General features: G+C 55.8%; 1 protein-coding gene across 1 annotated transcript; it reads left to right on the top strand.

The window, feature by feature from the left end:
* The first annotated feature begins 3,208 nt into the window (after positions 1-3,208).
* Positions 3,209-9,504, top strand: LOC144944149 (3-oxo-5-alpha-steroid 4-dehydrogenase 2-like). Its single transcript, XM_078872232.1, is given in 9 exon segments — positions 3,209-3,255; positions 3,257-3,444; positions 3,447-3,488; positions 3,491-3,573; positions 3,576-3,850; positions 4,043-4,206; positions 6,423-6,524; positions 8,711-8,861; positions 9,427-9,504. Coding segments are annotated over 9 exon segments (1,119 nt in total). The 3' UTR covers positions 9,494-9,504.
* Positions 9,505-11,939: the final 2,435 nt, after the last annotated feature.

Below are 11,939 nucleotides of genomic sequence, written 5' to 3'. Positions count from 1 at the left end.
GAGAGATGGTGAGTGTGTGTGTGACACGGTGAGTGTGTGTGAGATGGTGAGTGTGTGTGAGATGGTGAGTGTGTGAGAGATGGTGAGTGTGTGTGTGACACGGTGAGTGTGTGTGAGATGGTGAGTGTGTGTGAGATGGTGAGTGTGTGAGAGATGGTGAGTGTGTGTGAGAGATGGTGAGTGTGTGTGAGATGGTGAGTGTGCGTGAGACATGGTGAGTGTGTGAGAGATGGTGAGTGTGTGTGTGACACGGTGAGTGTGTGTGAGATGGTGAGTGTGTGTGAGATGGTGAGTGTGTGTGAGATGGTGAGTGTGTGTGAGATGGTGAGTGTGTGTGTGAGATGGTGAGTGTGTGTGAGATGGTGAGTGTGTGTGAGATGGTGAGTGTGTGTGAGAGATGGTGAGTGTGTGTGAGACATGGTGAGTGTGTGAGAGATGGTGAGTGTGTGTGAGATGGTGAGTGTGTGTGTGAGATGGTGAGTGTGTGTGAGATGGTGAGTGTGTGTGAGATGGTGAGTGTGTTTGAGACATGGTGAGTGTGTGAGAGATGGTGAGTGTGTGTGTGACACGGTGAGTGTGTGTGAGATGGTGAGTGTGTGTGAGATGGTGAGTGTGTGTGAGATGGTGAGTGTGTGTGAGATGGTGAGTGTGCGTGAGACATGGTGAGTGTGTGTGAGATGGTGAGTGTGTGTGAGATGGTGAGTGTGTGTGTGAGATGGTGAGTGTGTGTGAGACATGGTGAGTGTGTGAGAGATGGTGAGTGTGTGTGAGATGGTGAGTGTGTGTGTGAGATGGTGAGTGTGTGTGAGATGGTGAGTGTGTGTGAGATGGTGAGTGTGTTTGAGACATGGTGAGTGTGTGAGAGATGGTGAGTGTGTGTGTGACACGGTGAGTGTGTGTGAGATGGTGAGTGTGTGTGAGATGGTGAGTGTGTGTGAGATGGTGAGTGTGTGAGAGACATGGTGAGTGTGTGAGAGATGGTGAGTGTGTGTGTGACACGGTGAGTGTGTGTGAGATGGTGAGTGTGTGTGAGATGGTGAGTGTGTGTGAGATGGTGAGTGTGTGTGAGATGGTGAGTGTGTGAGAGAGAGGGTGAGTGTGTGAGAGATGGTGAGTGTGTGTGAGATGGTGAGTGTGTTTGAGACATGGTGAGTGTGTGTGAGATGGTGAGTGTGTGTGTGACACGGTGAGTGTGTGTGAGATGGTGAGTGTGTGTGAGATGGTGAGTGTGTGAGAGAGATGGTGAGTGTGTGAGAGAGAGGGTGAGTGTGCGTGAGACATGGTGAGTGTGTGAGAGATGGTGAGTGTGCGTGAGATGGTGAGTGTGTGAGAGAGATGGTGAGTGTGTGAGAGATGGTGAGTGTGTGTGAGACATGGTGAGTGTGTGAGAGAGATGGTGAGTGTGTGTGAGAGATGGTGAGTGTGTGAGAGATGGTGAGTGTGTGAGAGATGGTGAGTGTGTGTGAGAGATGGTGATTGTGTGAGAGATGGTGAGTGTGTGAGAGATGGTGAGTGTGAGAGAGATGGTGAGTGTGTGTGAGACATGGTGAGTGTGTGAGAGAGATGGTGAGTGTGTGTGAGAGATGGTGAGTGTGTGAGAGATGGTGAGTGTGTGAGAGAGATGGTGAGTGTGCGTGAGATGGTGAGTGTGTGTGAGACATGGTGAGTGTGTGAGAGATGGTGAGTGTGCGTGAGACATGGTGAGTGTGTGAGAGATGGTGAGTGTGTGAGAGATGGTGAGTGTGTGAGAGATGGTGAGTGTGTGAGAGAGATGGTGAGTGTGCGTGAGATGGTGAGTGTGTGTGAGACATGGTGAGTGTGTGTGAGATGGTGAGTGTGCGTGAGACATGGTGAGTGTGTGTGAGATGGTGAGTGTGTGAGAGAGATGGTGAGTGTGTGTGAGACATGGTGAGTGTGTGAGAGATGGTGAGTGTGTGAGAGATGGTGAGTGTGTGAGAGAGATGGTGAGTGTGCGTGAGAGAGGGTGAGTGTGTGTGAGATGGTGAGTGTGTGAGAGATGGTGAGTGTGTGAGAGAGATGGTGAGTGTGTGTGAGAGAGGGTGAGTGTGTGTGAGAGAGGGTGAGTGTGTGTGAGACATGGTGAGTGTGTGTGAGATGGTGAGTGTGTGAGAGATGGTGAGTGTGTGAGAGAGATGGTGAGTGTGCGTGAGAGAGGGTGAGTGTGTGAGAGATGGTGAGTGTGTGAGAGATGGTGAGTGTGTGAGAGAGATGGTGAGTGTGTGTGAGAGAGGGTGAGTGTGTGTGAGAGAGGGTGAGTGTGTGTGATACATGGTGAGTGTGTGTGAGACATGGTGAGTGTGTGAGAGATGGTGAGTGTGCGTGAAAGAGGCTCTTTGTATTTAGAAGTATCTGAATTATATATTGTTCCCCGTGCACGGACAGAGCTGGCGCGCATTTTATGGATTTATTGATTTTAGTGCAAAGAGTCAGGGACGGCTCGGTCTCCAGGGTGCAACGTACTTTAACAGCGATAACAAGAGATAAGCATGTTGTGCACTAGTGTTCTGTCATGTGTAACACGTGTAACACGCTGTATAGTGGTATTATGCGGTGTACCAGCAGGAACCCGTGGGACTTTCGCCGTAAAAGGAATGCGAATATGTACGTTTTATCACTTGGTATTTTTGTTTTATACATTTGAATATTTCAGTATCTTAATGACTAAAACATGTTTTAAGTTATTTATTGTGGCATGAACAGCATTTAAACAAATACAATAATTTGTTTAAATATTTTTTCAACAAATAAAATGTGTTTGTATAATTGTTCAATGTTGACTTAAAGCTTTCGTGACTGCAGGAATTCATGTTCATTGGGTCTTTCGGTAAAGTCACGTAGATCGAAAAAAAAAATCACGGCGTTTCGATCGCAACACAAGCAATCGTCATCAGGTGAAAACATATCGGGAGAGCTGCTGAGGCTGTCGTGAAGCTTTGAGATGGTGGAGCCCAAGGGTCACAAGCGAAGTGGGCGGGGCTAGTGATGAAATTTGCATGTAGATGTCAGGTCGGGTAAATCGGAGATTCGTTTACCTTTCTTCGACTTTGCACGGCTGTCGTGTTTTCATACTGTTTGTTGTTGTAACGTTCTTACCCCATGCCCCTACTGGACATCTGTCAAATAGAGCTTAATGCCTCATCGGATTCCACCTGCAGTATAAATACTGATTCTGATTCGGTCCGCCCCCATGTGCAACAAAGGCGGCCGGGCGTGGTGCTGGCCTCACGCCGTGCCGGGTCCATAGGCGCTCGCTCACACCCCTCGCCCCGACAGCTGCACGGGGGATCTTTGTCTTATCGTGCATACCGGCAGTCTTGCGCAACTGTGCCGGTGTGTGTGTACACATCTCACCACGTGCATGTGCACGTTGCATACCTTTACCTGTGTGTGTGCGCGTGTGTCTGTCTGCTGGTCTCCCACCCCCCGTGCGGCCGAAGTGAACGGGCGCACTCCCCACCGCCCGCCTCCCCGGACTCACGAGTCCCCGCCCCCCCCCCCTCCTCCTCCTGCTCCACCCCTGAGTTCCGCGGGACACCCGAGCGCTCCGGCGTGCCGCCATGGCGTGCAGCCAGCTGTCCGTGCAGCTCATGTCGTGGGCCCTCGGGGTGGGAGGGGTGGCCTACCTGCTCCACCAGCAGCGCCACCGCACCAAGTACGGGCGCTACCAGGCAGCGGAGACCGCGCTGCCGGCGCGCCTCGCGTGGTTCCTGCAGGAGCTCCCGTCCTTCCTGGTGCCCGTGCTGCTCCTGCTGGGCGCTGGCGGGGCGGACACCCTGCCCCTGCCCAACGCGCTGCTTCTTCTCATGTTCTGCGGCCACTACTTCCAGAGGTGAGGCGGCGTGCAGCTGCGGGCACGTGGGCAGCGGTCACAGCGCTAGAGGGGCAAAGACCCCCGTCTTACCCTTGACCCTCAGCACCCCCTCCCCCCCCCCTCCTTGGGCCTACTCTTCCCTTGGACCGCTCGTGGATTTGACCCGGCCGGACCCCTCACCTTAGCCCCCCCCCCCCACACGCCCCGCAGGACATTCGTGTTCTCGCTACTGAGCAACGGGAGGCCCACGCCACTCGCCATCGTGGCCTACGCCTTCGCCTTCTGCTCCTACAACGGCTTCCTGCAGGGTCACCAGCTCGTGCACTGCGCGGCATACCCGCCCTGGTGGCACCGCGACCCCAGGTTCATCGCAGGTAAGAAGGGGGCTCCATGGCCAGGTATGGGTGGGGGAGCGATGGGGGATGGCGGGGGGGCCACGCGGAGTCTTTGTTTGCCAAATTCACCGAGCTAAATGCAGAGGGCCAGTTTCTGGTTGCATCTAATCCTCATAGCAAGCTACGTGGATATTTCCACTTTTCAAAAGCCAAATCGAGTCTGAAGACTCGTTTAAAAAGGGTTCCCGCATCGGAGCGTTTGGCGAGTCCCACGCATCAGCGAGCGGAAGCAGCCACTTGATTTTAAACAACGCGTGGAGGGTCCGGGATGCTTCCGCTCAGCAGCAGCTACTGCTGCAGCTACTACTGCAGCAGATACGGCTGCAGCTACTGCTGCAGACACTGCTGCAGCTACTGCTATAGATACTATACGGGCGCGGCCAGCAACAAACAGCACGATCAGAGTAAATTTTCCACGTCGGCTTTGACGACCAATAATATAAAACCCATAATTGGGTTTTGGGGTTTTTTATTTGGGTTGGGTCGGGTTAAGAAAATGTGTGTCGTAAATCTTCCTCCACCCAACACAGTCACTTAATAAAGGTGCCAAGTGTCTTACCGCTTTCGCAGCAGCATCATTAGCAGCAGCAGTAGCAGCAGCAGTAGCAGCAGCAGCGTCGCTGTTGTTGTTGGAAGGCGATCTCACGACATTGGACATTGGCTAACGACGTGTCTCTGGACAACACATCTCTGATCGATCACAGCTGTTCACCTGACGATGCTGAATGTAATCTCCGGCGAAACGTCGTTCCCATGTACACGTGGTGAGATCGCTCGCCAACAACAACACTTGGCACGTTTGATCAAGTGACACTTTTATTAATAAGCTGTCGGCCGGATGAGGGATTTACGACGCACATTTTTCTGTTACACCACCCTAACTCACCGACGAATCACGATCAGAGTTGTAATAAGTGGCAGAGACGTCACCGCGGCGCTTGCACCAGGCTAGGTGCATCTTGAGGCCACCCGGATTGTAGAAGGCTCTGGCTGCTGGCAGGAGGTGACGGAACAGACCCAGGTGCTGCGGGTCGACTGAACGAGATGACTGGGCAGATGCCCCACCTGTGGTCCCCACTGTGCCAACATGCTGCGTTTTATCCGCCCGGCGTTCCACTCGTTGTTGTGAGCTTCGCTATGAATCACCATAAATACACACAGGCACACTGGCAGAAAAATACAAATATAGCCCGTATAGCATCATATGTAGGCTGTGCGGTTAAGTGCTAACCCATTCCTGCGGAGGGAGCTGGTAGGAACGTTGGGTTGCTCGGTCAATGGCCAGGGTCAACGGCGGCGTGGTGTATTCCGCAAATATGGCCGACTTTGAGGGCTTGCACAAGCCGGCGTGAGTTGGTTAAACCTTGAGTTTTATAAGGGCACCACGGGGTGACCAGCCCCTCCCCACCCAGCCCCAACCCTCCCATCCCCCACCCAGCCCCACCCTCCCCACCTAGCCCAGCCCCTCCCCACCCTCCCCTCCCCACCTAGCCCAGCCCCTCCCCACCCTCCCCTCCCCACCTAGCCCCTCCCCACCCTCCCCTCCCCACCCTCCCCACCCAGCCCCTCCCCACCCTCCCCACCTAGCCCCTCCCTGCACGACGGACGGACACAATAATCCCCTGTGGGCTGGTGTAACCAGGAGGTTCCTACCAGTATAAGCGAGCAACCTAGTAAGGCTGCCGGCGCGGCAGTGCTGGTAGTTTCATATCGCACCAGGGTACAAACACAACAACAACAACCAGAACTCACGAACAGGTTGTGACGTCACTACAGCGCTTGTGCCAGGCTAGGTGCACACACAATAGCACGTACGTCGAACTTCTTTGGCACCGTACGAAGCCAACCGTGCGTGGCAATCGGAGGTGCGGGGGATGGACAACAAACTAAACGCAAAAGGCATAAAATCATCAACACTTGGAGACGGGGACGTCACCAGCTGCTGAGCACAGGGCTCAATGGCCGAAAGCGTCACGGGGACAGCAACAAACAGCACTGTCAGACTTGTAATAGACACGAGTGAACAAGACGTAGCTGGAATGGAGCGAGGTCTTTGTGGTTAAGAGTTTGGAGAGAAGATAAACGATGGGAAGAGGGAACTCCAACGTGAAGCAGTGGGAGGGAAGTGTCGTGAGCCACAGTGCCAGGCTAGGTGCACACGCACACGCAGTGACGGGGTCTGTGGTCCCGTTCAGGGGTCCTGCTGTTTGCGCTGGGCATGGGGATCAACATCCACAGCGACAGCATCCTGCGAGGTCTGCGACGCCCCGGACAGACCCACTACAGCATCCCCCAAGGTGAGGCACCCCTACACACACGCGGGGTGTACCCCTACACACACACACACAGGGGCACCCTTACACACACACACGCGGGGTGTACCCTTACACACACACACACGCGGGGTGTACCCTTACACACACACACAGGGGGGCACCCTTACACACACACACACAGGGGGGCACCCTTACACACACACACGCGGGGTGTACCCTTACACACACACACAGGGGGGCACACTTACACACACACACGCGGGGTGTACCCTTACACACACACACAGGGGGGCACCCTTACACACACACACAGGGGCACCCTTACACACACACACACGCGGGGTGTACCCCTACACACACACAGGGGTGTACCCCTACACACACACACACAGGGGCACCCTTACACACACACACGGGGTGTACCCTTACACACACACAGGGGGGCACCCTTACACACACACGCGCGGGTTGTACCCCTACACACACACACCGGGGTGTACCCTTACACACACACGCGGGGTGTACCCCTACACACACACACGGGGTGTACCCTTACACACACACACGCGGGGTGTACCCCTACACACACACACACAGGGGCACCCTTACACACACACACACAGGGGCACCCTTACACACACACACGCGGGGTGTACCCTTACACACACACACACGGGGTGTACCCTTACACACGCACGCGGGGTGTAGCCCTACACACACACAGGGGGTGTACCCTTACACACACACACGCCGGGTGTACCCTTACACACACACACACGCGGGGTGTACCCCTACACACACGCGGGGTGTACCCCTACACACACACACGGGGTGTACCCTTACACACACACACGCGGGGTGTACCCCTACACACACACACACAGGGGCACCTTTACACACACACGCGCGGGGTGTACCCTTACACACACACGCGGGGTGTAGCCCTACACACACACACGCGGGTGTACCCTTACACACAAACGCGGGGTGTACCCCTACACACACACGCGGGGTGTACCCTTACACACACACACAGGGGCACCCTTACACACACACACAGGGGCACCCTTACACACACGCGGGGTGTACCCCTACACACACACACAGGGGCACCCTTACACACACGCGGGGTGTAGCCCTACCCACACACAGGGGGTGTACCCTTACACACACACACGCGGGGTGTACCCTTACACACACACACGCGGGGTGTACCCCTACACACACACACACGCCGGGTGTACCCTTACACACACACAGGGGGGGTACGCACGGTTTGGGACGCAGGTTTCCAACCCCTGCCCATGGTAAACTGGACTTCCATGGGGAACTGGACTTCCATGGGGAACTGGACTTACATGGTAAACTGGACTCCCATGGTGAACTGGACTTCCATGGGGAACTGGACTTACATGGTAAACTGGACTCCCATGGTGAACTGGACTTCCATGGTGAACTGGGCTTCCATGGTAAACTGGACTTCCATGGTGAACTGGACTCTCATGGTAAACTAGACTTCCATGGTGAACTGGACTTCCATGGTAAACTGGACTCCCATGGTGAACTGGACTTCCATGGTGAACTGGGCTTCCATGGTAAACTGGACTTCCATGGTAAACTGGACTCTCATGGTAAACTATACTTCCATGGTGAACTGGACTTCCATGGTGAACTGGGCTTCTATGGTGAACTGGGCTTCTATGGTGAACTGGACTCCCATGGTGAACTGGAGTTCCAACTTAAATAAGAATAAAAGAGGCATTTAATGTTTCGAATTGCAAGAGCCGCCACTGCAGTCCTTAACGCATACCGCTCCGGAGCCGCCGGTTAGTGGGCCCTGCCCCAGAAGGCCCCAGAAGGCCCCAGAAGGCCGGCAGGGCCTGGGGCAGCACGCTCCTCTCAACGAGCAGACACCGTGAGGACGGCGTGGAAGCACGCCTCACGCTCCGTGGCGAATCACGGCCGGGCACTTTCACGGAGCGATGCGTGCTCCGGGTTGCACCGACTTCTTCGTTGATTTGTTTATTTCATCCTCACCGATTGCAAAAGCTTTCAATAATACAATAAGAATGTAGCCTCGTTAAGCCTACGTTGCGTTCACAGAGACGCGACGCGCGATAACACTACAGGGTTAACTCGCCACGGGATGCCTTGATAGGGGATAACTGGACACGGGATAACACGGGACCCCGCATGGACCCCTGCAGGGGGTCTGTTCGAGCTGGTGTCGGGGGCGAACTTCCTGGGCGAGATCGTGGAGTGGAGCGGCTTCGCGCTGGCCTCATGGTCGCTCCCCGCGGCGACCTTCTGCATCTTCACCGTGTGCGCCATCGGGCCGCGCGCCGTCCACCACCACCAGTACGACATCACCACCATCACCATCACCACCATCACCATCACCACCATCACTATCACCACCATCACCACCACCACCACCATCACCACCATCACCACCACCACCATCACCACCATCACCACCACCATCACCACCATCACCACCACCACCATCACCACCACCACCACCATCACCACCATCACCACCATCACCACCATCATCACCATTACCACCACCACCAGAACATAATCACCACGATTGTTATACCCATCACTACGATAAGCAGCAATAGTTACAACGCCACCATAATCTTTACCACCATTATCATCACCACCATAACCCGTAAGACATCATCACATTATAATGTGATGATAATTATTACCATCTACCATAACCGCTATAACCTTACCGCTACCATCAGCACCATCTCCATCACCAGAAGGGACTTCATATCCGTCTACATCACCATCGCCATCGCCACCATTACCGCCGCGAGGGCAACCGCAAGACAATCCACATCACATCGGTAACGTCACCGCCATCGCCCAGATCACCGCTGCGACATTAAACCCGGTGTCTCCATTGCAGATTCTACCTCGAAAAGTTCAAGGACTACCCCAAGTCGCGTCGCGCACTCATCCCCTTCCTCCTGTGAGCCGGGAGCCAGAGCTCAGAGCCGGGAGCCAGAGCTGAGAGCCGGGAGCCAGAGCTGGGAGCCGGGAGCCAGAGCTGAGAGCGATTGGTGGCGCGCCTCTCATGACTGTGATGTCATCGTAGTTAATTACAAGAAGCGCAGTGGTGCCTGCACCGACATTGATCGAACGAATGAGCGAATGACTGAATGAATGAACGAATGACTGGTTGACTGATTGAGTGGCTGCATTGGCAGACTCACTGACCCGCTCGTTGACTCACTAAATCACGAGCTGACGACTTCGCTATCCGGTTGATGGATTGGCTGACTGCTTGCCCGACGGGCAGCTCAATGAATCGCCCATGGAGCGACTGGCTGGATAGCCCACTGGTTGACGATTTGACCTGACTGTTTTACTGGCTGGATGACCTCAATGAGGGACTCCTCATTCACTCACTAATTGACTGACTGGCTATCCCACTGACTCACTAATTGACTGACTGGCTATCCCACTGACTCACTAATTGACTGACTGGCGATCCCACTGACTCACTAATTGACTGAATGGATAGCCCAATGACTGAATTGCTAATTGATGGTTTAGTTAGAGCAGGGGGATTTCTCTCCCCCGCGTCGCGGCCAATGGCGAGGGTGTCCGGAGGATCTGCCCCGCGGGAGGGAGGGAGGGGACCCTGTGTTACACCTCCCCCCCCCCCGGCGAGGAGAGAGAGGGAGCGCTCGCCCGTTCCGTTACGCAGCCTGGGCACGGCACCGCGGGCGACGAGGCTGTGATGTCAAAGCGATGATGGGGATTTGATGGGAGTATGATGCGGTGACGGGACTGTGACCTTAAAGCATGCAGCGACCGCTCGTCTGTGTTGTGCAACTGGCGCTGTGTAATAAACACTGCTGCGGTCGTGATTGCTGAACGTGTGGCTCGCGTCGTGAACCTAATGGGGGTCTGTCACGACCCCTGATCCCACCCGGACCCCTGATCCCATGAACCCCCCCTGATCCACTTACCCAACCTCTTGATGCCATTGCGTAGGTGTTCGCGGCTGAGCTGCTCCGATTCGGGTTGTCCTGCGTGTTGTTTAGCACCATGAACTGACTAGTAAAGTTTAAACAATTCAGATTCTGGTTAACCCTCCATCCCCCCAGCACGTGGATCGAAACGTTGGACATCGTGCCGCCGAACAGCACGCGCGCGGCCCAACCGGAGCAAACGTGTGGAGGTCCATAGTCTCGGATCTCCGATCCCATCGGGAGACCGCACGGACACTCAATCCCCCGCTGCCCCCCGCCCCCCTGCCATTGAGTCTGAATCTCTCGGATTTTGTGGTGGAGTCGAGGGCTGTGGGGGGGGCGCCCCGCTCGTGCCTCGCTGCTGCGTTATGTAAAAGTTCCCACCCGCGCTCGGCGCAGCGGGGCCAGCCAATCGGTGCCCGAGGAGAAGCGCACACCTCCCAGTTGCTGCCGCGAGCCAATCAGGGGCGAGAGTCGCACACGTGGGTTTAGGTAGAAAACGGGATCCGAGTCCACGAGAGCGACTCGGGTAACTGCTCCTTATCCTGCGGCTCCTCCTGCTGCTGCTGCTGCTCCTGTTGCTCCTCATCCTGCTGCTCCTGCTGCTCCTCCTGCTGCTGCTCCTGTTGCTCCTCCTGCTGCTCCTGGTGCTGCTCCTGTTGCTCCTGGTGCTGCTCCTCCTGTTGCTCCTCCTGCTGCTGCTCCTCCTGCTCCTCCTGCTGCTGCTCCTGTTGCTCCTCATCCTGCTGCTACTGTTGCTCCTCCTGCTGTTCCTCCTGTTGCTCCTCCTGTTGCTCCTCCTGCTGCTGCTCCTCCTGTTCCTCCTGCTGCTGCTCCTGTTGCTCCTCATCCTGCTGCTCCTCCTGCTCCTCCTGTTGCTGCTCCTGTTGCTCCTCATCCTGCTGCTCCTGCTGCTCCTGCTGCTCCTCCTGCTGCTCCTCCTGCTGCTCATCCTGCTGCTCCTCCTGCTGCTCCTGGTGCTGCTCCTCCTGTTGCTCCTCCTGCTGCTGCTCCCCCTGCTGCTCCTGCTGCTGCTCCTGCTGCTCCTGTTGCTCCTCATCCTGCTGCTCCTGCTGCTCCTGCTGCTCATCCTGCTGCTCATCCTGCTGCTCCTCCTGTTGCTCCTCCTGCTGCTGCTCCTCCTGCTGCTCCTGCTGCTGCTCCTGCTGCTGCTCCTGCTGCTCCTGCTGCTCCTGTTGCTCCTCATCCTGCTGCTCCTGCTGCTCCTGCTGCTCCTGCTGCTCCTCCTGCTGTTCCTCCTGCTGCTCCTCCTGCTGCTACTGCTGCTCCTGTTGCTGCTCCTGTTGCTGCTCCTCCTCCTCGTGGTGGTGATGGCGCTCACGATGCGGCGAGCCTACTCCATGCTCGCAGCAGCCTCGGTTCGCCGCCTGCACCACGGCCGAGTGGGCATCGTGGGGGTGCCCTTCTGCAAGGGACAGGC

Source organism: Lampetra fluviatilis, chromosome 33 (genome assembly GCF_964198595.1).
Source record: "Lampetra fluviatilis chromosome 33, kcLamFluv1.1, whole genome shotgun sequence".
In the NCBI taxonomy this organism is placed as follows: domain Eukaryota; kingdom Metazoa; phylum Chordata; class Hyperoartia; order Petromyzontiformes; family Petromyzontidae; genus Lampetra; species Lampetra fluviatilis.
Note: the sequence above shows the minus strand (reverse complement) of the source record. Positions and strands in the feature narration are given on the sequence as shown.